The sequence below is a fragment of the Leishmania panamensis genome, assembly GCF_000755165.1.
Source record: "Leishmania panamensis strain MHOM/PA/94/PSC-1 chromosome 34 sequence".
Classification (NCBI taxonomy): Eukaryota; Euglenozoa; class Kinetoplastea; order Trypanosomatida; family Trypanosomatidae; genus Leishmania; species Leishmania panamensis.
The window spans coordinates 231,121-258,160 of NC_025881.1; the positions used below are offsets into that span (position 1 = coordinate 231,121).

At 59.2% G+C, this 27,040-nt stretch overlaps 8 protein-coding genes across 8 annotated transcripts, besides 3 other annotated features; all 8 read left to right on the forward strand.

Annotated features, from left to right (window-relative positions):
- Positions 1-616: 616 nt before the first annotated feature.
- Positions 617-5,218, forward strand: LPMP_340610 (hypothetical protein; the record flags this gene model as incomplete). Its single annotated transcript, XM_010704186.1, has 1 exon — positions 617-5,218. One exon carries the CDS (start codon positions 617-619, stop codon positions 5,216-5,218), a length of 4,602 nt encoding a protein of 1,533 aa, XP_010702488.1.
- A 785-nt stretch (positions 5,219-6,003) lies between these two features.
- On the forward strand, positions 6,004-7,872 carry LPMP_340620 (hypothetical protein; the record flags this gene model as incomplete). The annotated part of the gene is made up of 1 exon (XM_010704187.1): positions 6,004-7,872. One exon carries the CDS (start codon positions 6,004-6,006, stop codon positions 7,870-7,872), a length of 1,869 nt encoding a protein of 622 aa, XP_010702489.1.
- A 679-nt stretch (positions 7,873-8,551) lies between these two features.
- LPMP_340630 (vacuolar ATP synthase subunit d, putative) lies at positions 8,552-9,346 on the forward strand (the record flags this gene model as incomplete). Its single annotated transcript, XM_010704188.1, has 1 exon — positions 8,552-9,346. The coding sequence occupies one exon, from the start codon at positions 8,552-8,554 to the stop codon at positions 9,344-9,346; it is 795 nt and encodes a 264-aa protein (XP_010702490.1).
- A 346-nt stretch (positions 9,347-9,692) lies between these two features.
- Positions 9,693-10,209: a repeat region.
- A 1,483-nt stretch (positions 10,210-11,692) lies between these two features.
- Positions 11,693-13,261, forward strand: LPMP_340640 (hypothetical protein; the record flags this gene model as incomplete). Its single annotated transcript, XM_010704189.1, has 1 exon — positions 11,693-13,261. One exon carries the CDS (start codon positions 11,693-11,695, stop codon positions 13,259-13,261), a length of 1,569 nt encoding a protein of 522 aa, XP_010702491.1.
- Positions 13,262-14,158: 897 nt separating this feature from the next.
- Positions 14,159-14,483: a repeat region.
- A 674-nt stretch (positions 14,484-15,157) lies between these two features.
- LPMP_340650 (hypothetical protein) lies at positions 15,158-16,693 on the forward strand (the record flags this gene model as incomplete). Its single annotated transcript, XM_010704190.1, has 1 exon — positions 15,158-16,693. The coding sequence occupies one exon, from the start codon at positions 15,158-15,160 to the stop codon at positions 16,691-16,693; it is 1,536 nt and encodes a 511-aa protein (XP_010702492.1).
- Positions 16,694-17,320: 627 nt separating this feature from the next.
- LPMP_340660 (hypothetical protein) lies at positions 17,321-19,483 on the forward strand (the record flags this gene model as incomplete). The annotated part of the gene is made up of 1 exon (XM_010704191.1): positions 17,321-19,483. The coding sequence occupies one exon, from the start codon at positions 17,321-17,323 to the stop codon at positions 19,481-19,483; it is 2,163 nt and encodes a 720-aa protein (XP_010702493.1).
- Positions 19,484-22,426: 2,943 nt separating this feature from the next.
- LPMP_340670 (hypothetical protein) lies at positions 22,427-25,105 on the forward strand (the record flags this gene model as incomplete). Its single annotated transcript, XM_010704192.1, has 1 exon — positions 22,427-25,105. One exon carries the CDS (start codon positions 22,427-22,429, stop codon positions 25,103-25,105), a length of 2,679 nt encoding a protein of 892 aa, XP_010702494.1.
- Positions 25,106-25,617: 512 nt separating this feature from the next.
- Positions 25,618-26,286, forward strand: LPMP_340680 (proteasome activator protein pa26, putative; the record flags this gene model as incomplete). Its single annotated transcript, XM_010704193.1, has 1 exon — positions 25,618-26,286. The coding sequence occupies one exon, from the start codon at positions 25,618-25,620 to the stop codon at positions 26,284-26,286; it is 669 nt and encodes a 222-aa protein (XP_010702495.1).
- A 561-nt stretch (positions 26,287-26,847) lies between these two features.
- Positions 26,848-27,040: a repeat region.

Sequence of the window (27,040 nt, forward strand, 5' to 3'; positions counted from 1 at the left end):
AACCGGTTAGTGGCAGAACGGGAGTCATTGAACAACCTACAGTGGACCCCGTCGCTGCGTCAGCATCACCTCCTCCTTCACGCACCGCACGGGTGGCCAGCAACACGAAACAAACGAACAGCGGGAAAAGACGGTGATATCGCTACAAGAAAAAGATAGCGCGGGTGTCACATCTCAGCTCTGGCAACGAGTCCACGGCCGCCGAGTGCGTTGCCTGTGGCGCCCTCTGCGCGTATACGGTGACAGTAGCGCTGGCCTCTTGGGTTTGGGGCGGATATCGCATCTCTCCGGTCAAGCCGCTTGTCCTTTTCTGTTGGTGTTTCTAGAAAAGGGTTGCTGTTGTTGTGTCTATTTCGTGTGTGTGTGGGGGGGGTGCCTGGGTGTGTGTTTCTCGTCGTGTAGTGTAGACTTCCCCGTGTCCTCAGGTACGGGTTACTTTAATAACTCCCATACATACATTACGGCGCCTGCTCTTAGCTGAGTCACTCACCTGGACGGGCAGAAGCAAGCCTACCCTGCTCACCTCTTTCTTCCCCTCTCCCGATTGTGAGGCTCAGCAACTCGTGGACTCGCTCGGTTCTTTCTTGAACAGCAAGAGAAGGGGGTGGTGGGCAAAATGCCGGCAAAGAGGCTGAACCCAGCGATGGCAGCGTCTAGCACGGCAGCGCATCCCCCTCGCCGGCGCTCCTCAGCGCTATTAAGCAGCAACACGAATGGCAGTGAACGGTGGGTGAGCGCGGCATCATTTCCACCAGTGGCAACGGTCGTCCCACTACCAGTGAAGAAAAGTGGCCTCAAGTCGCTTACCTACAGCAGCGGCGATGCCAATGCACCTCACGTCGGCACCAAAGTCCTAGCAGCCACCGCCAAGGCGGCTCCCGCACGATCTCGAGCGGCCGCCTCCGTTCCGGCGAATCACACGGCATCGCCGCCCGCCGCTCCCGAGTTGGTGCCATCTCGATCTCCCGCAATTGCACCGATGGTCCAACGCGCGCCAACTCTCTCCAACAGATCCGCCGCGAGTATAGCCCATGCTGCTCGTCGACCGCGTTGCAGCAGCAGCACGCCCAGTGTCACTGCCCCACCAGCCACTGTGGACGCAGCCGGGGTCTCACCTGCTGTCGCGAATGGAAGCTCCAAGACGGGGTTATTTACAGCATCGACAGCTCCTCCGTCACTCCCAACAGCCAAGCACGCCAGCCACTACGCGTACATCGGCACTAACTTCGATGCTGCGCCACCGACTTCGACTAGCTCTTGCACAGAAAATCCTCAGGCCAACTGGAGTGTTCCAGCAAGCGGTCCACGTCGTCTATCCTCGGCCTCCTCCAACGCTACCAAAGTCATGACCAGCGCGTCAGGTGCAGCAGCGACTCCGTCAGCGCCAGTCCCTGAGGCCTCTGCAAGCCACGCTGGCCCCAGAGATGCACCGGCTCCGCGTCAGCGTGCTAACGAGTCCACAGCTTCCACTTCGAAGCCAAACGGGCAGTTGACGCGCGCCGCAGCTCCGTCAACCGACTCCGCGGCGGCGCCAGGTGCTTCATCGTGTTTAGTGGCACAGGCGTCCCTCAAGCCAAGCGTGTCCTCGAGTGCTACTGGCAAGAAAGTGATACGTCGTGCAGTCACCGGGACAGACACGAGTGGGTTACTGAGCACCACCACGACGTCACGGCGGCCCTCCCTCAGCGGCACCGCTACGGCTGACAACACAACCGTCCCAAAGCGTGCCTCGTCTGTTTTACTGCCTCAGCCACAAAGCAGCGGCGGCGCAGTGCCTACATTGGACGCTGAGGGGGCGCCCTCCACGACTCTGAACACCGCGCGCACGACCGCACCAACGGCTTTCAACACACCAACGAATGCAGGCAGCACAGTTTCTGGCAGAACCACCGCCCGCCTCTCCCGCGGCCCTGTCGTCTTGGAGGAATGGGCGCGCAGCATCATCAAGCCCGGGGACGAGAAGCTCCTGTACTGGACAAGGGTAGCAGGCGCAACAAGCTGTGGCTTTACTCGCACGTCATCCGGCATCGGCATGAACAGCACCGCGGCAAGCGCTGCTCGGCAAGCGAGCACGCTTCGAAGCTTGACGAACGACACGCAGCTGCGTCGTGCCCAGAAGACGGTGCTCCGGCAACGGCACACCGAAACATCCACGCCGAGTTGGCGCAGCACCAAGGCTGCGTCAGTAGGTGCCGGCAGCGTAGCCTCAGTAGCATCTGGCGGCTCTGACTCTCGATTCGGCTCCACCGTGAAACGAAGCGGCGTTTCTCTGCTGCGCCGCCAACAGGAAGGTAAGGACCGGCAAAGGTCGCTCACGGCGACAATGGCAACACCAACAGGTGGTAACCGGGGGAGCGTCGGTGACGGACGTGTGTCGAACACAAGCGCCGCGGTTGGCTCTGCCTCCCCAACCCCGTCGCGTATTTCAGAGGCCTCCACCAACACAACGATGAGAGGCAATGGTCGCCTCAGCGGCAGTGGCGCACGCCCTCTGCTTGAGCAGCTGCCTGGCGGCGCATTTGTGCAGGCGGAGGTCATTGGTCAGCGGCGCTCGCCGTCTCTGAAGCTTTTTGCGAAGCCGTCACCACGAATGATTTCAGCACCGAACCCTCGCGGCAACACCGGGGCGCCTGGATTGAAGACCACCTTCGGCGTCAATGATGGGCCCTACTACGTGGGCAACGAGGAACTCACGAAGCTGACGTGGGTACGCGAAGAAATGCTGCGCGCCTTAATGCAGTCTGCCGCACCGCTGGCGATGTCAGCGGCGACGAAAGAGAACAGCGCCGCTGTTGCAGTCGCCTCGATGCCAAACCCAAAAGATGGTGGTAATGCAAACATACTGGAGAGCTCTTCGTCATCGCTGCTGACGATGCACTTCGACCCAGTGGTAAGCGGGACAGCTCGGGCGTCGCCGACGTCCCTGTCTGTAGGGAAACGGCCACGACAGCGTGTGTACAGCGTAGACCTGCGTGGCGGCGCGAGTAACGACGATCCCGCCCCGCCTATGCAGCCGCCTGCGGCAGGCGTAGCGCAGCCCCGTGGGAGGCTGGTAAGCAGCGGCACCACTCCCGTTCTCGCCTCTTCTATTCGTCAGAAGCCTGGTAACTCTGTTTCTCTTGCTTGTCCAGCGCCAACGAGCACCCCCACGGGAGTCGGCACTACTCTGGTCCCTACATCTGCTCGCCCAACCTTGGACTCCAGTGCGGTCGTGGCTGGCGAGCCGCCGCCGCCGCTGAGGCAGCGGGGGGAGCGCCAGCCGCGGCGTCCAGCTGTGCTGGTGGCTCTATCCAGTCTTCAATCACCCGGCACGGTCGCTGAGCGAGTGCGACTGGAGTTTGTGCGACAAGAGCAGAAGCAATCTACCGCAGTCCCTACCGGGAAGAAGAAGGCGCCGGTACCTTCATCGGTGGTCACTGCGATTCAGCGTCCCACGGCCATATCCATCAACGCAGCTACGCGGCTCCTCCTACTTGACCCGCTCTTTCCTCTCATCAGCGAGGAGAACTATCAGCGCCTCGTATTGCAAAACGACGAGTACACAGCTCGCAAGGCGCTGCTGGCCCACATCGCCGCAACACCGGGGGCGGCGACGGCGGTATCGCACCCTTATGGGTCGCCGTCCCCGGTGCCGCCTCTCGACGTTGGCAAGAAGCCGCGCAAATCAGAGGCTGAGGCGCCACGTGCGGCGCGAGCGTTAGAGACGGATCTGGCAGAGGCCGACGAACCAGCTCCTGTGCTGCCACTCACGGTGGCCGTGTTGGCGCCTACTCAAGTTGTCGCAATAGAAACTGGAGCAGCAGCAGCACCTCTGTCCCCTTCCGTGTCCCCGCCCAACGCGGCAATCATCGGCAGTACCCCACCTCGTCGACCATCTCTGCAGCACGGTGGACCGGCCTTGTACGCGACCTTTTCACCTCCCCGCGTCACGTCGCCGCCAAACGCTTCAAATCTCACCTCGCCCATTGCCGGCTCCGCGGCGGGGTTCGGCGGCACTACATCTCCGGCACATGACAGCAGACTGCTCGTGAATGCCGTGATGCCGACTGAGAAGCCGGGATCCATCAAACTACTGGCCGCAGGCAGTGCGTGGTACGCGGTGACTCGGGTATCGGAGTCGACGCCGTCCAGCACTATTCAATCCTCCCTCCACGCGGGTCTTCTAGCGACTGCCTGCGGTGGGGGCGCAGCACGTGGCACCAGCAACTCCCCAACTCGCCCGCGCTCCACCAGCCCCATGGCGAGCTGCTCATCTTTGCGAAGCGTCACTCGCCGCGGCTCGCTGCTTCAAGGCCTGCAGCAGCACCTCCCGCACCAGGCGACAAGGACAGTTGCCTCCAACCACAGCGACAGCATTAGTGACGAAGACAGCACCGCTTCCGACGAGGCAGTTGATCTGGCTGAAGCGGAGCTTCGCAAGACGCTGCCGCACTGGGGCCCGTTCCGCACCTCTCACACCGCGGCATCGTCCGCTTCCGATATTCTCTGGCAGAAGCGCGCCACCAACCCAGGCACAAGCCCTGGAAGCACCACCGCCAGTACCACCACGCCAACAGCAGCTCGCAAGACCAAGTCGGCGCATGAAGAGACGGTCCCGGTGGCGTCGTTGACCGATTCGACACCGAGCCTTCTCTCCATGGCGCTGACCCTCTCGCCGGCCATGGCGAAGGAGCTGCAGGCCTACGTGCATGAATTTCTCAAGCGCTACCGCGGCGCTGACTCGGTAACCGCGGAGGAGATGGGGCCGATCCCGAAGACGCCTCTGGCGCTGCAGCGCGCGATTCGCCATAGCCTCCGCTTATCAACTGAGAGTAGCGCGAGCGGCGTGGGCGACGAGGAGGCCGTGGAGCTCGAAGATGCCCTGGACGACGGCAGCTACCACAGTCAAAACGTTCAGTACATCCTGGGTCTCATGGGGTCGCTGCTGCAAGGGGAAACCTCCTTCTGTGAGGACGACGACGCGCGAACAGCGAGTGGGGCGCATCTGCGAACTGCTGCAGCGGAGCGACACAGGAAAGAGCAAGTCACCAGCGCCGAGCTGATCGCGGCGGTGATGGGACGGCCCCTCTCGTCGACCGTTGAGGATACAACAGAGGGCGCTGCCTTGAATTACACCAGAAATGACACCAGTCGATCTGCGGCGGCGCGGCCGCTGTTGAAGCTGCACGATCCTGAGCTGCGCGCCGTAGAACTCCTGTTCGTCAACGGCGCACCTTAGGAACGCGCCGACAGCGAAAGGGCGTCGAATTGGCTGGTGGCCGGGTCGGCTCGCGGGAGAGAGGACCTCGTGTAGAGGGCATATGCCGTGGAGACGCGCACTCGCGTACATTGCCACTGGCCCACGTAAACGTTCAACCCTTTAGACTACATGAATGCCGCAGCGGCGTAAGCACAAAAGAACGGAACGATTAAACAACGAGGGGACATTGGCCACCATGTACGCACGCCAAGCGGCGCTGCCTATCCCACCCCCCACCCCTCCTCCGTCACTCGCATTTCCTGCGAAGTTACTTCTATCGATGACGCGCACTAAACACACGTGCGCGCGCAGATACTGAAACAAAACGACGCGCAGAGCACAGCTAATTGCACCCCCAGTCTTACTCTTCTTCGCACCCCCTCCCCTCTTCCCGAGAGAGAAAACCTCGGCATTCAACTCTGCCACTCTCTCCCCCGCATCTGTCAATGCATTGACGATCTCCGTCATCCACGATAAGCGAGTTCAGTACCTGGAAGAGCGTCTTCTATTTTCTTTTGTCTCCCGCCCTCATGCTTCCATGTGTCAAGTCCATCGCAGTTTTTGCCGCTGCGCGCTCGCCATTGTCGACAGCTCGCCTCGGTGCAATGTGGTACAACCGCCACAGAGGCACTGCTCTTCTGCGCGTTCGTAGCAACGGGGGCTCGTGCACCTCTAGCACCGCGGCGGTGATCACTCAGCGCCGCTTCATTGGTCCTCGTCAGTACTCACCGAAAGGCTACCGCGAGGCTGCCGGACGCGCACCGATGTCGTTTGAGTTTGGCGAGGAGTGCAATAACCTTGCCAGGGCTGCGCACCAGACGAAGAACTACGGCGACGCCATCAGCCTGTACGATAGGGCACTGACAATGCGCCGCGAGAAGTATGGGCCAATTCACGAAAAGTGCGCCGCTACACTTCACAACATCGGCCGCGTGTTTATCGACATGAAGGAGTACGGCGCTGCGGAGAACGCCTTCACAGAGGCGGCCGCTATCTACGAGCAAGTGGAGGGGGACAAGTCACTCAAGTACGCGGAGTCGCTGGAGCTGCTCGCGCTCTGCTACACGCACCTCAAGTTCCTTGACGAGGCAGAAAAGGCTTTCAAAGACAGCATTCGCATCTTTCGGGATGAGTGCTACAACTACGGCAGCAATTCATGGCTGCCAGACGACAAGACTCCACCGGCGGAGCCGAACAAGCACCCGCTCTCGTCGGCAGCGCACGCTCTGGCCGATTGCGCGGCCCTCTTCCTGTTCCGTCGCCAGGAACACCAAGCTGTCGCCTTCCTCGAGGAGGCGCTGGAGATACGCCGCTTCCTGTACAGTCGCCACGTCAAGTTCCGCCCGATGATTGCGCAGACGCTCAACAAGCTCTGTGAGCTCAAGAAGTCGCTCGACGACGCCGTCGGCGCGGAGATGTGCATTAGTGAATGCTTGCAGATCTGCATCGAAACACTTGGGCGCGATCACCCAGCGACAGCGCAGGCGACAAGCAGCAAGGCAGGACTGCTCGCCGCCAAGAAGCAGTTCCGCGACGCCCTACGACTCTACGAGGAGAGCGCGACCACCTACGCCGTGGCGCTTGGCAAGGATGCCCCGCTGTTTGGGCAAGAATTAATGAAACTCGGCCGCTGCCAGGAGTTGTGCAACGACTTCGTCAGCGCTGAAAAAACGTTCCAGCGCGGCGTTGAGATCATCAAGAAAGGCTTTGGCACGAACAGCCCCCAGCTGGCGGAAGCGAACACTTTCTATGGGTCGTTGCTGGCCCGCAAGCTGGAAATCGACCAAGCTGTCAGCATGTTCCGCGACGCCATCCGCATTCGCAAGAGTGTGGACAAGAATGATCCGCAGTTGGCATACCTGTACCAGAAAATCGGGGACGCCTACGCAATGCGGCGGGAGCCCCACGCCGAGGCATACTTTCTACTTGCTGTAGATGCCTTTAAGCAGAACGCCACCATTGAGCCGCTGCAGCGCACGTACATGACGGACGTTTTGGACGACTTGGGGCTCTTCTACCTTGACTTCCAGCACTACGAGAAGGCGGAGAAGTGCTTCAAGGAGGCCCTTGACACTCGCATCACGATGCTCGGCGAAAATCATGCCACAGTGGCGTACTCGTACAGCAACTTCGCGCTTCTGTACCTGCAGCGGCAGGACTACGCCAACTGCGAGAAAATGGCGGCGGCGGCGCTAGACATGTACAGCAAGACCGCCCGCTCCAACGTGCTGGCTCAGGCCGACGTGCACACAACGCTGGGTCAGTGCTACCACCAGCAGAGTCAGTTTGCCAAGGCGCTGGAGATGCATGAGAAGGCTCTCAACGTGCGTCGCACGCGCGGCGACACGACTGAGACGGCTGTAGCAGAGTCACTCAACCAAATAGCGCGCGTCTACGTTACGATGAAGCGCTACGGCAAGGCATACCGCCACGTCAAGGAGGCACGGCGACTTGTCTGGCAGTTCAACGTGGAAATCACGCAGCCGCTGCGCAATGAAATTGCCAAGACGGAGCAAATGATTCCACCCATTGAAGAGTGGACGAACGAGGAGCGAGCCGAGGCACAGGTGAAGATCGGGGATGGTAACGCGCCTGGCGGCGGCAACGCGTCCACAACCGCCACCAGCGCCTGAGAGAATGTGGTTGGACAGCGGTGGGGTCCAACGAGGCGTGCGAGAGAGTGTCTCTCCGCTCCATTCTCAAAGAGGAGGAAGAGATTGACACGGTGGAGAGGAGGGCGGAAAAGCGGCCGCGTATGTTCCCTCCTCCTTCTCCCCCGTCTTCCTCCTCCTCCTCGCTTTCCTTATCTCCGACCTTCCATACGTATGGGCGCTCTCTCTCTCTCGGCACTCTGACACGCCCACACACACACACACACACAAACAAATATGCGGTCAGGAAACGTGAACTGACGAAGAAAAAGAGCACATGTGATACTGATGTCTCCTCTGCAGATCATCGCCTTCCCACATGCGGTGAGTTAAACATGAGCAGGAGAAAGTGAACTGGACTTGTATCAGAGGCGACCAAAGAACTCCGTGCCATATGTAGTACCCCTACTTATACTTTCGCCCTCTCTCTCTACTGCACCCCATCTCTCGTCGCACTCGGCCCGGGTCTGCATGCCATGCCTGCTACGGTCACCGCGTATCTCGTCCTCTACGTTTTTCCCTCTTTGGGTGTCGAACATTGTCCAAAGAACTGCTCTGCGCATCTGCGTCAGTGGTCCTACAAGAGAAGTCTGTATTTCTCCCAGCCTCCTCTCGCCTTTCTATTGAGCATCTCTCTACTGCTACTACGGGCTTCTCCGTCATGTCGAGTACAAACCGCTACCCGGCCCTGCCGAGCCGCATGACGCTCATCGCCTTCAAGACACGTCTGAAAGGCGCGCAGAAGGGGCACAGTTTGTTGAAAAAGAAGGCCGACGCCCTGGCACTGCGCTACCGCATAGTGATGGGTGAGCTGCACTCAGCGAAGCTCGATATGGCGAACCAGATCAAGGGCTCCTACTTCACCATCACGCAGGCACAATTTATTGCTGGAGATATCAGTCTTGCTGTGCAGGAGTCGCTCAAAATCCCGACGTACCGGATGGAGTTGCAGGTAGAGAACATTGCTGGGGTACAGGTACCAAGCTTTCACACGCAGAACGGCGACGCCGCCGAAGGCCAGCGCACTGCGACGGTGGCCGCCGCAGGCTCTCTCACAACTGGCCTGGGTAAGGGTGGTGAGCAAATCAAGGAGGCATACTTCGCCTTCCGGCAGACTCTATCGCTTCTCGTCAAAATAGCGTCACTGCAGACGAGCTGGATTACGCTAGATATCGCTCAAAGAGTGACGAACCGCCGCGTAAATGCTCTGGAGAAGGTAGTCATTCCACGCTTGCAGAACACTCTCAGCTACATCACGTCGGAGCTAGACGAGCAGGAGCGTGAGGAGTTCTTCCGACTTAAGATGGTGCAGAAGAAGAAGAAGGCTATGGCCAAGATCCAGCAAGCCGCGCGCGACGCTGAGACGGTAGCCCTCGCGGAGGAGCGGACGCGGCAGCGCAACCTCCTCATGGCCCAGTACGACGGTGGCGTCGTCGAGGCAGACATGGTAGTGTAAAGCGTTATGGGGCACACCGACGCGCAGACGAGCTGTTTGAAGGAAAAGCACATGTACGGTATTTTTGGCGAAATGAAACTGGTCGAAGAAGAGGGCCCATCTCGCTGCCTTCTCTCCTTTGGCATCCCCGATGACGATGGCATATTTTCTTGGCTAAGCAACCGCTTATCGACTCTCTCATGGTGTGTGTGCGTGTGTGTGTGCCTCTTGACGATGCCAATCATTGATTTTTCCGTGAAGGATGGTGTGCCTGTTGATGTTCTTTTTTCCTTTCGGGGGCCCGTATGTTTGCTTTGGAGAAAACCCCCGATGGCAACACACACACACACCTCCACGTGCTGCCAGGGCCCGGCGCCCACCCACCCACCCCCTCCACTCCGTGTGAGGAGCCCAGGCAGCCCCCTCTCCCTCTTCCTGGCACTGCAGAACCACCTCTGGTCAGGATAAAGTCAAATACCTGTGACACAGGGAAGTCAAAGCACTTCATCGCTGCTGATGCCGGCGGTCAAGTCCTGGATGGCGGTGCATCAGAGAGATCTGCTACAACCCACAGGCCTGCACTACCCATGTGCTGGGCAGAGTGTCAGCACGGCTCGAATGCATCTCATCCGGCCCTCGCTGCCCATTGGCGTGGGATATCTGAACCACTCCGAGGGATGCACAGCGTGGGGACCGGTGTGATGAGAGCGACTGTGAGGCAGCTAGTGAGGCGGGGATAGGCAGAGTGTGAGGAAGGGGCCGTGCTCTGATGACTGAGCCGGCGCGTTGCTCCAGGCCGTGCGTCTACGGCTATTTCGCACCACGCAACGGTCCCCTGTGCTAGGTCGGGGCGGAGTGAAGTTTAGCTCATATTATACGGCAGAGAACGGCCGCGTGGGAAAATTTATTGAAGCAGGTGCTTAGGCTCCTCTTCCTTTCCTCACCCGCCTGGGTACACTCTACTAAGGAAGATGAACCGACCAAAAGCGCGACGCAACAAGGTGAAACAGGAGCAATGGACAGCCTCCAGTCACTGTATTTCATTCTCAAAGTGCGGTCAGAAACTTGGGCGTGGACGGAAGAGCTACGCCTACGTCTTCCTTATCGTTGTCTCTCAGTTTCGAGAAATCACAGCAATGCCAGAGAAACAAGTGGGCTCCATCCATGGTGGGAGGGGACGCTACTGTGCGCTTCGGTGGCGACGCGCCATTGCACATGATGACTTGCAGTTGCCGTGACGCTAGCTGCGCATCTTGCTTCCTCGCAACTGCCTGGAAGAAGTCCTACATGACTCTGTCCATCCATGGCCCTTTTTTCTTGCCGCAGCAGCATCTCTTTATTGCTCTGCAGCCTTGCTTGGTTGTTGTGCGCCACAGGCCAACTAAGCTTCGACTTCAGTGCACCCTTTCTCTTGGTATTTGTGCCTGAGCCCCGTCCATCTCGTGCAAACCAGTCGACTCACTCCGCCCACCCACCCCCCCCGCCTCTCCCTGAACCTTTCCCCTTTTCCTCACCACATCCCTTACCTGTTCTTCACCCACTTCACTGGTGCCTTCTTTGAGTCTCTCCGTTAACCCCCCCCCCTCTATTCCTTTCCCCATACGAATCCCCGCAAGCCAGGAATCTGTCAAGTGCGCACACGGGCCGAAAAGAGCAGGAGGACACTGCCTCGTGAAAAGGCAGATAACCACACCTCCCCTTCTTTTTCTTTCATGGTCTCTCTCCCTCTCGCGCGCCTCTTCATTGCTGTCTCTCCACGTGTCTGCAGTATTAGGCGCCTGGCCACCATAATCACCACTATCAGCGTCATCGCCCTCCTTTCTCTCCCCTGGCACTCGTCTGCATACCTCCTTTATGACCCTACTCTTGCTCTTGTTTGTGATGGTGATAGTGCTATTCAGGTAAGCATTTTTCGAGTCTTGCACAGGCCCTTCCTCCCTCCCCTTTCATCCTCTCAAGCCTTGTCTGAGCGCCCCAACAACAACCCCTCCATCCCCCAATCACCCTCTCTGCGTGTTTCCTCTCTCTCTTTCTTGGTTGTGTTCCTCGTTTCCTGTTTCATGCAACCCTCCCACCCCCCCCCCTCTCCTCACACACACGTACACACACCCTTGTCTTCTTGTGTTCTTGTTGCTGTTGTTGATGGGTGCTTGGCGACTGCCTGTCAGTATCTGTCCACGTGCCTGTGTGTGCCAGCTCTTTTCTTTTTCCAAGTAGCCCCCCCCCCCACCACCACCACCACCCCGGCAGCACTCTCCATTGCGGTGCTTATTGTGCACCACCACGCATTTTCGTACATAGTCGGCTGATTCCCGTTGCCCTGGCCCTCATCCCCACCCCCCACTTGGACGGCTCACACGCATCACTATGCCCCTTTTCAATAACGACAATGATGAGAAGGCGCTCAAGGTCATGAAGGCAGGGGACATCCTGCATTACGACTACCGCCCCGCTGATCAGCAGAGCGGCAGTGGGGCCAAGCTGAGCGACACGTTCCGCGTGGTGCAGTGGAACATTGAGCGCGGCACCAAGCTAGAGGCCATTATTGCCGACTTGAAGGCTCTTCACGCTGATTTCATTGTGCTGCAGGAACTTGACATCAACTGCCGCCGCTCCAACTATGTAAACGTGCCAAAAGAAATTGCCAAGGCTCTAAAAGCCGAGCTGTACTTCGCGTGCGAGTTCGAGGAGCTGGACTCAGCCCTACGAACCCCTATGAACGCCGTCGGGCCACGGTCGCAGCCGGTGCTGGAGACGGAGGCTTCACCAAACTCTGGGAGAAGCGACGGCAGCACCCTCAAGTCGTCCAAGAGGCATCACTTCCACGGTAACGCGATCCTTAGTCGCCATGTCACGCTGCGCGATCCGACCGTGGTTCCGCACACCAACCCCATCATGTGGGACGAGGCAGGTCATCGGTACAACGAGCCGCGCCGAGGGTTTCGCAGTGCGCTGCGTGTCCGCGTTGACGCAGCAGACCGCACCTCGGCCCAGATGGCGCCGTTGTACATCTACTGCTGTCATTTTGAGGTATTTGGCGGATGCCTCGCGCGTGTGCGACAGCTGGCGGACTGCATGGCCGACATGCAGCGTATCAGACACGTGTCAACGGTGGTGAACGGCACGAATTCGCGGCATCCAGTCTTCCTCCTTGGTGGGGACTTGAACACCTTTGCGCACGGTATTGTGCGCCTTAGTTGGCGCTACGGAACTGGTCGACTCCGGTGGCTCAGCTTCGGTGAGTGCGAGGCGTGCTGGCTGCAACGGAAGGTGCTGGGGCGCAACATGCAGTTCCTGGAGGCCGGTTGCTGCCCTCTGTCGTACCGTTTCCTGGCGTACGCTGTCTCGTGGGCGCGTCAGCTCTTGTGCAACAACTCGCTGGTGTGGCACTACGTTTACGGCTTCACCAAAGCGGAACAGCAGCGCATGGCTAATGCGGACTTGTGCCTCTACGACCCCTCGGACAAGGCCACTTCCATCACGCTTGACAATGCAGCCTACCACGGCTTCGTGCGTGGGAAGCTCGATTGGATGCTGTTGAGCAATCTGCAGCCGCGCCCATTCCGCACCGCCCGAGACGGGGCTGAGCCAATCGATCTGGCTGTCCTAGAGAAGAACGGCAGCATCCTCACCACCTCGTACACCGCTCGCTACCTCCACTTCATCCAGGACAGCTCACAAGATGACGAGGCGGCAGCAAAGTCCGTGCCGGCGGACGGCTACCTCCTCTTCAACGAAAACTACACTGCCAGCGATCACCGCGGGCTCGTCATGACAGTTCAGCAAAACAACGGGCGGCCACAGGATGTCTACCCGTCAAACGGCGCCCCGTACACAACCAGTCGAGCAGCACTAGCCTTCTTCACTCTGACACGTGCGCTGCCCGTCGCGGCAGTCGCGCTGGGGCTCTATCACAAGTACAAGACGTCGCGCTGATACAATGACGTCGCACACTTGCCCCCTCCTCCCCCCCCCTCATGGTGGCGAAGCATTATCGTCTCTTTCTTCTTTTCTTCCAGACCACATGCACCTATACGAGTGTGACTCGGATGCGCTCAATCATAGCGGCCTTCTGTCGTCTGTGTGAGCGTCGGCCCATGCGGGGCAGCAGAGGAGGGAAAAAACGCCAAACGAGGCGCACACAAAAAGGGAAAAAAAAAGCAGAAAGTCTCTGAGGGCGCAGTGGAAGTAAAACTCACATAAGCCGAATGCACCACAGATGTCTGTGCGCCGCCGTTCGCTGTCACTCGTTGTCTTTTCTGTTTTTCCTGACTTCTGTTCCTCCGCGCGTCTCACAGTCCCTGCGCATTTTGTCAATACGGAAGCTGCCGTTGCGCCATCCTAGCCCCGCCATCAATCACCTCTTTGTTTTTCCCTCGAAGGCTCCGTCTCTGCGTTCCTTTTGCTCCTTTTACCGATCACCAACAGCACAGCTCGCCCTTTCAGCAACAAGACTGGGTTTTGTCTTATTCTTCCACAACATCCCCCCATCCCTCGACGCCAGCCACGTTCATCACTGCCGCTGTAAATGGTGAAGGGTCAGCCAGCAACACTGTACTTGCACTCGTGCGCCTGGCAGTACCTTTAACATGGGGGCGGTCGACGTTTTGCTTGTTTGACTTTCATCTCGTCTAGTTTGGCTCTTTTCTTGGGGGGGCTCGAACCTTCGTCTACCTCCTCTCCGTCACCCCCTCACCCCCACTCTCTTATCACTACATCAACCGTATGCGGCTTTTTCCTCAAGCACGACTCGGCGCCAACCCTGGTGATGCCGACCACCACCACCACCACCCCCTGGTCCGTGGCATCAGGGCTTAGTGCCGACTCGTTGCGGGGGGAACCGAGGGCCTGCAGCAGCCTGTCCTCCCGGGTACGGCTGTGCGGGCGCGTGGGTCAGCGCATTTTGGTGGACGATTCGGCAGATGTACGCACCCATCCACGGCTCTTCCGCTTGTGCCGCGTTGCGGTGAGGCGGAGCGTAATCCTGTGCCTGGCCTGCGCGGTATGCGGTGGCATTGCTGTGGGGCTGAACGATACCCAGCGGTGTTGGTTAGTCGGGCTCCTTGAAATAGCCACAGTGCAGCCCGAGGCATAGGTGAAGTGCGGCTGTATGCGTGCATTTGTGGACTTGCTCGTGTTGGTATAGACACGTTGGCAATCGAAAAGAGCGCCTCTCCACTATCAAATGCATCTCTTTCTATGTTTCTCTGAGTCTCCCCCCCCCCCCTCCCTCTTAGCTGGCACTTTCTTCCTTGTCTGTCGCGTGTTTCCTCTTAGAGAGCAAAAAGCCTAGAAACAACATCTCGTGTGTGTGGGTGTGTATTTCGTTGTTGATTTGTTTGTCTGCCTCGACATCTCCTGCTTGTTCGTGGATGCCTCGCTAGTCTTTCCTTTCTGTGTTGTCTCTGTGGTGCCTATAGGAGGCAGTGGACACGACAGCGCGTCATTTCACCGTTGAATGGGCATTGCATGGATCGTTTGTGTGCCGTTCTCTTTTAGCTTTGCACATTTGCCGCCGCGCGAAGAAAACGAAAAATGAGGCAAGAAGAGAGTTTTTTCTTCTCCATTCCCTCCACATGCCTCACCTCGCCGAGTCACGACCCAAAGTCGTTGCACTTGCGTGGCTGGGCGCTGTCTTTCCATTCTCTTTCTCGGTAACTCATCTGGGCTTCGACTCGCCATCTGCAACTACTACCCCTCCCTCTCTCTCCTGAGCGCTGCCATACCCCTCCGCCACAGGCACAAGCACAGCGGTGTGAATCACTAGGTGCCACGTAGAGCAAATCGCTCCCCCCCCCTCCACCTCTATCACCCCAAAAATTTGAGGACAGCATGCCTCGGCTCTCATTCTGGGCCGTTGGCGTGCTTGCCGGGTGGGGGATAACATATGAGGGTTACCATCACATCTACGTGCCATACCGAACCTCGCAGCTGGAGGTCGACCAACGGTGGGAGCGGAGTAAGATGCCGTACCACGACGCCATCCACGCCTATTCCCGGTTGCAGACAGTCATCGAGCAGCAGCTGGCTATGAGATCTTCTTCCCTGTCGTCTTCGTCGGCGAGTGCACGACAAGATACCTCGGTGTGGTACACCAACGCGGAAAAAATTCTTTTCTTCTGCGATGTGCAGCGTGTGCGTGCCCTGCTCCTGGGTCTCCCACACCACCTCATCACTGAGAAGGACCTGCGTGCGAAGCTTCAACAACTATCGGTCTGGGAAGCGCAGCACTGCACGGAGCTCAACTTTCGATCGGCTCCTCTTACCTTTTCGCAAGCGCTGCGGTCCGCTATGTGCTTTGTGATTTACCTGCTCTGCTTTCGCGTCCTCAGCCCGCTGCTGAGTGTGTGGAATGGCTCTGCGGGCTGGCAAGCCCGGCTCCAACACAGCGTGGCTGTTCAGATCGCCGAGGCCTTGGAGATAAAGGTGCTGCTGACAGTACAAGAGAGCGAGTCGTGCAACGTCAGCAGTGAGGTCGCCCGTGGGACATCTTACCGTTACATAACTCTTAACGCAACGCACTGGATCGAAGAAGTCGGCTTCTGGGCTTGCCCCAACAACCCACTCCTGCGTCATCGGTCTGTCAGCGCGTCAGCACCTGTGCAGAGTGAGGAAGTGGACGACTATCACTTGAAACTCCTACGTGGTCTCCCAATGATGACATGCTCCTCAAATGCCGCGCCACAGCACAGTGGCGCATTGAACTTCGCCTCACCGGCACTGCGCCAGCCGTGGTGCTACCTGTTCTGGTGTGGCCCCTCTGCTTCAGCGACCGCGTACGCTACGACATATGCTGAGCACTGGCGTCGGCTGGAGGCGCGGCAGCAGGAGTGTCTGTCAAGGGGAGGTGAAGACGACGAAGCAGCGTCACTGATGACGGCGACTGACGTCACATTCGGATACCCAATGCTGTCCAACACCGACCAACTTGAGTGCGAGGTAGATCATGAGGCACATTACATCCCTGTGGGGATCAGCGGATTGCCACGCGTCTTGTATGTGGACACAGCGCATGCAAAGGATGATGTGCGGCCGCGACGTACGCGCGAGGAGACGTACGCTCGCGTGCAGCAGGCACAATTTGCTCGTGCCCCCTCCGCGGCGCCCACGATGCGCGCACCGGCTGATTCGATCGCGGCCGTACCACAAACGTCATCCAGGTTGCACGAGTGGCAAGCCCACCACGGGCCTCCATGCTGGCTCCGGGTGTGGTGGGGCGGCGTCTACGGCGGGGGCCCTCGTCGGTCAAACGCCACTCTTCACTACCACCTGGGCCGCGCGAGCACGGTGGCCGAGTACGCGAGTGCCGCTATCGCGGCCAGCCAAGCTGCGGGAGCCTTCACTGCTGCTGCCGCCTCTGCGGTGTAATTGTGGAGAGACGCTGCGGCGGAAGTGGAGAAAGGACAAGCGGAGGGGGGCAACACCGTCTGCGCCGCGCTGGTCATCACATCAGTTCTAATGCACAGACGCCAAGCGTCTCTCTCTCTCTCTGTCTGTGTGCCAAACAAACCCGAAAGAATCACAAGGCAATCGAAGCGATCCGAGATGGGTGCGCAGGTGCCTGACGTCTGCAGGCACCATACCCCCCTCCCCTTCTCTTTTTCGGTTTGCCTCCTTGTCGTTGCTCCCCTGACCTTGTTTCTGGGGATTCCTGCTTGGTTTTTCGCGAATGCGCACCTTCATGTTTCATTCTTATCCAACCACCTCTCCTCCTCCCCTCACGCGCCTCCTTGATTGTTGGAGCGCTTTCATGCATGCATGTGCGTGTATATGTACGGGGAGACGCTCTTGCGGAGCGCAGCCCCTTCATTCGCTCTCCTCTCTCCGCGCGGAGCACGACTCTCTCGTGAAAGGGAGAGAGCGCTGCGGTGTCACGGTCCCCGCCACCACAAATGCAGACGCGCTGCTGAGTATCAAGCTTGTTGCTGTGCAGACCGTCGGCGCTAACCTCACTCGCACTCCCTTCAACCTCATCTACGTTCACCCTTCCCCTTAATGCGCCGCGCGCCACGACTGCCTGTGCTGTGCACACTTCCCCTGCACGTACAGCGTTGGCGATACAGCACCCCTGCGCCGGCGCCTGGAGAAGCGCTGCCGTTGCCATCGACAAAGACGGTCCCACAGACTGAGGTGGGTGCCTCGAAGGCGCCACCACCAGCAACCTCGTCGGGGGCCCCTCATTCGGGCTCTGTCACAGACCAGCACAGAGGCGCCGATGCCCCATATCGATCGCTATACCCCCAAGTGAAGCTGCGTGCCACAACGCAGGAACGCCCCTACAAGCAGAGGGACTTTGTAACCTTCGAAGAGGCTGAGATGGGCAATGGGCAGGGACCACGCTCAGAGGGCGAGTCTGTGCAAGTTGCACCTCTCTCCTCCGCGACTGCCGAGAGCAGCAGTGCCGCCGTCTCCTCAGATCATCAGCGTTCCCACACGCCATCGTCGCTCGCCGCGCAGGCAGAAAGTCGGTGTCTGCTTAGCAACCCGATGGAAGGCAACGAGGTTCAGCAGTTCCTCGATGAGGTGCAGAGACAGGTCGATGTCGCGCGGCACGCACGCAACCAAGCCATCCCCTTCCCCCAAAATCCGGGGGCAAACAGTCCAGAGTTTCGCCGCATCAAGCGGCATGCAAAAATGAAGATTGAGGTGCCGGACCCCGACTACCCCACATTTGCCCGCAAGGATCAAGCGATGCAGCTTCCCCCGCCGCAGGAGCACCCGTGGGTGCGGAAAAACACCCCGATCGGCCCCTTCATTCTTCACGGCGACGGTCAAATCCACCAGACGGGCGGAACGGGGCAGGTAGACTTCGATGATAACTCAGTGAATGAGAAGCTGCCGAAGTCGTACCGTGGACTGCAACACCGGTCGACGCTGCAGCGACAGCTCCCGCAGGACAACGGCCGCGTGCTTCAGGAGGCTGTCATCAAGCACAGTTTCACGCTGACCGGGCGAGGCGTCTTTGCAACGCGGCGCATTGCGAAGGGAGAGACAATCATGATTGTCCAGAGCACTGCGCGCAACGTCGGTGTGAAGGGCGAACTGCAGCGACTGGAGGAGATGTGCACCGATATCCTCATCGCCTGCCGCGACGGCGACGTGCGCGCGTGCGACTACCTGCACGACTGGGTTCTGACTGGGCAACCCTCCTCCCTGGTGGAGCACTGGCCTGCCTCGAGCACGTTGCGTGTGATGGACGCGATCGGCGGGGCGGACGTGCTTGATGCACTGGAGCTGCACCCAATCCACATCGCGCGCATGGCCGCTATTATCGACTTGAACAGTTTCCTCGTTGAGAGCAGCATTTCGGAACGCAGAGGCATGGCCTATTTTCCCGAGGCTGGTTTCCTGAACCACAGCTGCGCACCGAACGCGACGTACGACATCATGCCGGAGCACGTCTTTTGCGAAACGGACTACTACCTGGATGAGGCAACGAGGACCACAGCGGCAGAGGCGGGGGAAGACGAAAATGCAAAGAGTCCCGCAACAGCCACAGACGATGCCAGCACGAGTTCAGCAGCAGAGGGAGATATCTCGGCAGGCCAGGTCGCCATTCGCAACGGCGTGTCACAAGGGCAGCGCAACGTGGCGTTCTTCGACAGCGAGGATAACTTCACGGCTTACCCGGACCTCACCGAGGCCGATGCTCCGGTGTACCTCTTCTGCTGCCGGGCCGAGAAGGATATTGAGGCCGGGGAGGAGATTGTCATCAGCTACGTGCCTCCGCAGTGGTCCTTTGACAACCGGCAGTACGTCCTGCACGACCGCTATCGGTTCTGGTGCAAGTGCCCCAAGTGTTCGCCTGTGCTCGACAAGAAGTACGCGCGGGTGCCAAAGCTGATTGTTGCCATGGTGATGGTGAGCATTGCGCTGCAGCTCATGGTTTTCCGACAGCGCAACCTCAAAAACTTAGTGGACGAGGACTACAAGCAGCTGGCAGCGATGTCGGAAGAGGAGCGACTAGAGGAACTGCGTGCGCGCGGCATCGACGTGGAGGCGATGGCGGCGGACGCTGTCAAGCGACGCAAGCAGCGACGCGTCGGGCTTTTTGAGATGCTCGAGGAAGAGCGGCTGAGCCGCCTGTACGAGCCGGAGAATCGTGGTCCCATGAACATCGTGAACCGCATGGATGCACACGCAAGGCCACCACGGTAGAGCTCGCACGTGCATATGTCGTGGCGTGCGCGGTGCGGTGTCTGGATGGGAACCAAGGTAAAAGCGGTGGTGCTCACGTACAATGTTCGCATCCCCGTGAGGGGTTGGCGCTGCTCCTTACATCATCGGATGTGCATCGCACGAGATTGCTCACCTCACGGTAAGAGCATGTCGTGGGGAGGAGGAGGCAGCGGCCGTTATTCCTGCTTATTCGTTGGGTTTCAAAGCTCCGCCGGTGATGATGCTAAATCAAGGATCACCTCCGCTTTACTGGTCTTTTACTCACTAGAAAGTGACAGGCGTCGGTAAAGGGAACACCTTTCCAAGGGCCCAGGACAGAGCCGCCAAATGCAGTCTCGGGATCCAACAAACTCCCTCGAACCTGCGTGTCCTCTTGCTTCTGTCCTCGCCTTCGCTCGCACAGGAAGGCACCTGCGAAGCACCTCTCTCGCTCGGGGCCGTATCCCCCTCCTTTGCGCGCGGCACGCCGGCTAAGCGAAAAGGGCCTTGCTCGTTTTGCTGCCAGTCGTCATTCGGCAAAGACTATCGCAGTTGAACATGTTCAACACCAGGGTCGGTAGCAGACAAATGCACGCGTCGCCTTGCAGTCTTTGCAAGGTAAAGGGGCAGGCTTTACACCGCAGCGGTGGAACTGAAGGCAGAGAAGGAAGACGACTCTGATGGCCCTCTCAACGCCGAGGCAACCCGAAGCAAGCGTGGCAAGCGTGGCGTACCTCATGGAGGAGAGACGTATGCGCGAGCACCAGTTACAAGTCTACCCGTGAATGTAAGAACCAATCAAGGCTGAGGCACTTTGGGAGGAAGGAAGCAGCAGCACACCAAAAGCCCGCAGCTCGCGAAGAGCCAGAGGAGAGGAGAGTTCCGTGAGTCTCGCCCGGCGAGGTCATTGTACTCCCATGACGGTGAGGCTGGGCTAGTGCGTGCTCCTCTCAAATGACCTGAACAATGCACGCTACGCACTGATGCACGTAGTTCTCCACTTCAGCACTGATGACGCCATCAAAACGCATCATTGGCTTGTGGCCAGCCTCTGGGACGGGGGGGGCACGGTGGCTTCCCCTGGTGAGTGCGGTGCCAAACTGCAGTACCCTCTTTTCCCCACAAAGCGACGTGCGCTCAACGCATCCCCTCTTACCGGCTGAAGTGAAGGCAGCAAGTGGCGGCCTGGTTGGCGGTGCGGGGAGTGCTGTGGCAGAGTTTCACAAGAAACTGGAGGACAACGCATTGCTTGGTGGCGGATACACATTCCTGTTCACGACGCCCAAGGGAACCAAGCAGGCGTGGCAGGCGTACGCGAGATGGCGAGGCAGCTGAACACTCTCGCATCTTGTCTGGTTGGCAAGGTGAGCCGCCAGGTCAGAGGATCTGAAGGCAAACATGCGGCAAAGCCAATCCACGCCACGGCTACGCCAGTGGTTACTCTAGAGCTGCGCTACGGCAACAGGAGTCGCGTGGCTGAGGTCGGGGCAGCTGCCAAGGTGGGTTCCGCGCAGGCGAGGCTGAGTGTCACACGGGAAGAGGACAAGTCATGAGCTGGATTGGTCTTCGCCAACACTACACGCCAACGCCACTCCATTGCAAGTGCAGACGACTGGCCGCGCTTGCGGCAGATCCGACCCGGGCGGCTGTACACCAAGCCAGCACCTACGGAGAGAGACTGCCACACACCCCTTGCACACGCTGCATCATGGACCAGTCGGTACTCTAACCTGAGGTAAAACGCCCAGCAAGGTGCAACTGCACATTTTCGACTCAGCCCCCGTCCGTCATCGCCAGGCAGTACGCACGCACGCCCTTATTGAGAATCGAAACACAACTGCCTCTGACCATTGTCAAGTGCATGGCTCAACAGCGCTTCAGCGATGGCTGCGGGGGTCTTCGCGAGGGCCTCTGTATTCGAGCACACACTAGACGACGCAACTTGTCAGCTCAAAGCCGCACCATTCCGCTTGGGCCCGCTCCTCAACGAGGCCACCACATGGATGCCTGAAAAGAAAGATCGTTATGAGACTGGGGGAACGCACGTTTCTTCGCTTCTCAGTCCTCCACACTTAGCCGAGGAAAGAGAAACAAGTCATGATAGAGGAATACAGCGCTAAGGGGACGCGAGTAGTGAGCTCCGTCGGAGAACAAACAAGCATATGTGTGTGTCAAGTTGGTTCAACTTTTTCTTGGTCACCCACCAAGTTGTGCTTTGGATGGGAGCGTGGCTCAGTTGAAAGGGTGCTGACTCTCGATACTCTTTCTCGCATGTGGGCGTGACACAGGCGCGACCATCCAATGGGCGATGATGCTGCTCTCTCACTCCTCGTGCAGGTCGCTTTGCGGTTCTTACTTTCCCCCACCGTGCGACGCAGTCGTACGCGTGCATCGCTTCTGATCTCACCCCTCCTCACCTTTTGGCTGGCATCGCTTTCCATTTCCCGTCCACCCCCTCCTCCCCCTTAAGTCCCCTCCGTCTCTTGCTGAGTAGCTTGTGGACGCGGCGCAAACCACCCCTCACCGCAGCCCACACAAATCAGACACGGAGGCAGCAACAAACACGAGAAGGAGAACACACCCATTCCACAATTTGGGGCACCATCACAGCAACCCGCATGCACATCGGAAGAGTGCCGATGGCCATATAGGCATCCCCAACCCGAGAACACGAGTGTCCTTTATTGGCAGCCTCCGCCCTTCTCTTCAACGCACGTTGTGTGTGTGTGTGTCTGGAGTGGATTGGGGGAGAGTTGACCGGCGGTGTGTGTTTCACTCTCACCGGCACACCTATAGATTGAATAGCCGACTCCGGCCACATAGACCACGCGTCGTCATTCGCGCTTCTCTGTGCGTCCGCGTACGGGCGCGCGTTCAAAGCAGAAAGCAAAGCCCCCTCCGGTCGCTTTTCTTCTTTTTTCCTCCACAGGGTGACGTTGTGTGATGCCCCGCAAGAAGACTTCGAGCAAGGCAGCTTCCCCCGTAGCTTCAGCATCGCATAACCGCTCCGGATCCTACCCTGGTGAGCCGGCTGCCTTTCAGTTGGCTGTGGTCAACTCTTGCCTAGGCAACGAAGACATACGACTTCCTCGGCTGCCGACACCGGCGTTGCTGACCCCCTTCTATGCCCAATACGAATCCACCGCGGTGGCGGCCTCGCTGCGCACGTCTCCGTGGAAGAGCGACTACTGGTGTACGAAGGTAGCGCACGTGGCGCTTGGACGTCACTCAGCCCTTCCGGCCGTCTACAGGCTGCTACACGAGTGTGCCGGGCGACTTCACGCACGCGTCGTATACGTGCAGACAGCAGCTGTGCACCGACAGCTTCAAAAAGCGTACCCACCTCTGCCACGGAGCGGGTCGCATACGATAACGGTGGGTGGGGTCGGGGACAATGGCGACGTGGTAATCGTCGAGCCGGCGAAACAAGGCGGTGAGGCAGCAACAGGTGCTGCTGGCCCGCCCCCGCCGACCGTCTTCACGACCTCGTATTACCTCCTCATCAACCACAGCGAGAATCCAACCTTTGTCGGCCCAGACCGGGTGCCGCAGGGCCGCAGTGTAGTTCTTCAGGAGGGTGATGTGCTGAGCTTCCTCGAGTGTGCCTTCGACGAAGATGGCGGCGTTCTCGATGGAGCTGACATCGCCAATGGGGGAGATGGCGCAGAGGGGCATAGCAGGTACACACCAATCGACGTGGAAGCAGTGGAGTGTTCTTCAACGACGGTGGAACAAGTCCAACAGCTTGCGAAGGAGTCCTTGTGGCATTGCATCGACGCACCTGCCGGAGGTGACGCACCTCGGCCCTCATCGTCGTCGGCGCTCACAACCCACCAAGTGCGCGTGGCTCACCGCGTGGTGGCAACTCGACGCCTCTACGAGGTACCTCATGTGGTTCAGGAGTACATGGGTTGGTGGCACCGGCACACAACGCAACTTCTCGAGGAGCGCCACGTGGACGACCGATACCTCGCATCACTCCCGGCCGAGCCGGTGGGCGTTAACTGTGCTTGGATGGTGTCCGGTAACCACCTCGTACACGCGCCGAGTATCGCTGACAGCAGCCTCGGATCTGTAACGTCGGCTTGCACCAACGCCGAGGGTTCCTGTGACATCTCAGCCACGACAGTGGCGCACTCCTCCCCTTCCCCTTCCCTCGGCTCCCAGCACGCAGGGAGTCGCCATCTGTCTGTGCTGCCCAGCATGCAGCAGCACTTCCCCAAGGACCTCCTTCATACCCCTGCGGTCGCCACGGCGCTACGGCGGTGGTTGAAGGACACGGAGGATATGGAGGAGGTGACCGATGAAGTGCATTCGCCACTGGCAGCGCGGCTGGTGCTGGACCGCGCATGGCTCTGGAGCCTTGTTCGCCGCCGCCACCGGCAGTCAGCGACGCCTCAGCCGCAGCCCTCGAGTCCTACCGCATGCGACGCGTTCAGCCCTTCACAGGTGAAGCTGGTAGGCAACGACAAGGCGGCCACCGCCGGGTTGGCGTGCCCTGTGAAAGTGAAAAGACAAGATGATGCGAACCCCGGCAGTGTACCTCTGCAACTTGACGGCTCCTCTTCTCCAGAGAGCGCATCTGACACGGCGGAGCGCTTTCGCATCCCCGTGTCGAAGGTGTTAGACAATTCCGTCGCCACCGGCGGCGGCGCTGTGTCGCCGGCGCTCCCCGCCACGCCGCTGTGTACAACAAGCGCGGTGCAGAGAGTGCTCAAGGAGCTGCGCCAGAATCACAGCAAGAAGAAGGACCCCGCCAGCGAGCACAGCACTCAAGCTCTGCAACCTCCGTCTTTGGGGAATGAGCACAAGGTGGGCGCCGGCGTCGCTCGCGCTGCGCCAGGTGTGCACCGGCCTCTCCGCCTCGATGCTGAGCCGATTCATGTGTACATGAACAGCACCACACATACTGCAATGAGGCCTGTGAACAGAGAGGCATCACAGTGGCCGCTAAGGGACTCTTCTTCTCCGGTGGGATCTGTTGGGTTGCCGACGTGCGTGCCAGCCGTACGCATTAAACCGGCAGCGCTCCCAGTTTACGTCTTTACTCGCCGAAGTCCGAGCCCCGACGTATACACGCGCGAACAGAGCTCCTTCACACATGCATGCTCCTCCTCCTCCCCAACAGTGGTAGGGCAAGCGAAGGGTACCGGGGCGACGGGGTCTACGTCGGGGATCGGTGCTGCCAAGCAGTACGTGTACTACTACTACGAGGCAGACGATCGCCCCTCTGGTGGCGGTGCAACAAGCGATTCGTCGCCCGCCTTAGCGGAACTGTCGTCCCCGGCACCAGCAAGTGCGGCGCCCCTTCAGCACGAGTCGCTCACGGACTCGAGCGAGGCTCACGACGGTTTTCTCTGGGTCGATGAGGCAGAGAGGACTGAAGAGGTCCCGCGATCTGCCGCGACGCGAAAACGACGCCGAGGCAAGAAGATCGCAGCTACGCGCAAGAGACGAGCCTCCGAGACGATATTGTCGGCAGCTGAGGCGAAAGTGGCCCGTGACGAGGGCGCCTCCGTAGCACTCGACGAGCTACGACCAACGTCGACTGCGACGCCACCGCCACCACGGCGTTCCAAGACGGCGCCACGCGTCAACTCGAGATGGGCAGCGCCGTTATGACAGGGAACCCATTCCACAAGGCGCAGAAAAGGGGTGCCGTACTTTTATGGCCCTCCCCCACCCCGTCACAGAAATCTGTGGAGGACGCACAGCAGAAAACTGAGCAGCAAGTCAAGCTATAGAGGGGCAACCGTAACATAGTTGCCGAGAAGTCGTGCGGCCACCGAGCCGAGTCACGTGCACGGGTGCGTATCCGTTACTCTTGCGTCTGTGTTCAAGTGCAAGGATCTCTCAGAGAACACTACCCCATACGCGGCTACTCTCGCTGTCAAGACGTCATTCCCCAGCCCGGCTGTATGCCACCTTCATCCCCTTTCATGGTCCATCCCTTTTCCCCCCATCTCTCTCTCCTCTCGTATTCTTTCCGCTGTCACAAGTCAGTGTATTCTTCGTTTCTTCGTATTCGCTGCTATCCAAGACCGCACAAGCAGTCGCATACACATTCAGACGCAGAACCCTTATCCCCCCTTCTTCCCTTACACGCACTGAAGATGCCACCGAAGCGTGGTGCCATGGCGCAGGCCATCCGCGACACCTACAGTGAGGAAGCGAGTTTTGCAATCGTGGAAGAATGGTCCTCGAAGGTGCTGGCGGACCTCGAGGCGCGCGCTACGAATGCACACCACGCACGCCAAGGAGTGCTGGCGAAACCCTACACGGCAGACGCCGCGGAAACGGTGCCGGTCAGCGTCGTGGCGTCGTTGCGCGAGTTTCAAGGGGAGCTGCACGACATCTACCGCGGTGCTGAGACGATCCGCACCGTCATTGCGTGCCGAATTCCTGAGCTAAAGTCAGAGGACAACCTCGGGGTCGAGGTGCAGATGGCTGTGTTGAAGATGGTTGACTCGCTGGAAGGAAAGCTGCTTGGCTCCGGTGGTGACAAGGACGGCGGTGTGCCATGTGTGGCAGGCATGTATGCGACGCGCGACTACCTCACCGCCCGTGGATCCGTGGAAGACAAGGTGCTCGGCAAGGCCGGCGACGATGACAAGAAGACAAAGTCCGCTGCGCCGTCGGTGCTGATGGAGCTGCAGCAGATTGATGCAGATGCGCTTCTGAAGCTGGAGCTCAGTGCCATGCAGATCTCGACGCAGATCCGCTCTTTCATCAACGTCTACGCCCTCAACTGGAAGAAGCTGATTCAGCCGCGCTCCAATGGATCTGAGAAGAACATCACCTAGGCGCTCTATCGGGGAAGGAAAAGAGGCATGCGAGGGTGATGGAACGACGGAGACATTGGACACATCCCATGTATGCTCACCGTCTTACGCAGGTGCGGAGCTGCTCACAGAAGGAAGAAACTCGCTTTTGCTGAAGTTGGGCCAGCGTAGATCCCACCTCGCATCCACCTTCCTCCGTCCCCTCTCGCTCCTCGTCATGGGTACTGGTGGTCGTCGCCACTTCTATTGTTGTCTCAATTTGAGTTCTTGTGTGTGGCAGTGGTGGGGGTGAGGCGTGCGTCGCGAGTGCTTCTTGTCCCCCCTCCCCTTCCTCCTTGCCCTTTGCTCCTCCTTCCCTTCCTCTCTATTCATTCTCCATCGCCTTTTATTTCACCTGCACCCCATACCTTGCCGAGTCTCGCAAGCCATTCAATCATATGTTTGTAGAGATGACGCCGCCGTCGTCCTTCTCCCCCTCTTGTTTTTGAGTTTTGACTTTCCATGTTCTTCCCTGGTGATGCCGACCACCACCACCACCACCCCCTGGTCCGTGGCATCAGGGCTTAGTGCCGACTCGTTGCGGGGGGAACCGAGGGCCTGCAGCAGCCTGTCCTCCCGGGTACGGCTGTGCGAGCGCGTGGGTCAGCGCATTTTGGTGGACGATTCGGCAGATGTACGCACCCATCCACGGCTCTTCCGCTTGTGCCGCGTTGCGGTGAGGCGGAGCGTAATCCTGTGCCTGGCCTGCGCGGTATGCGGTGGCATTGCTGTGGAG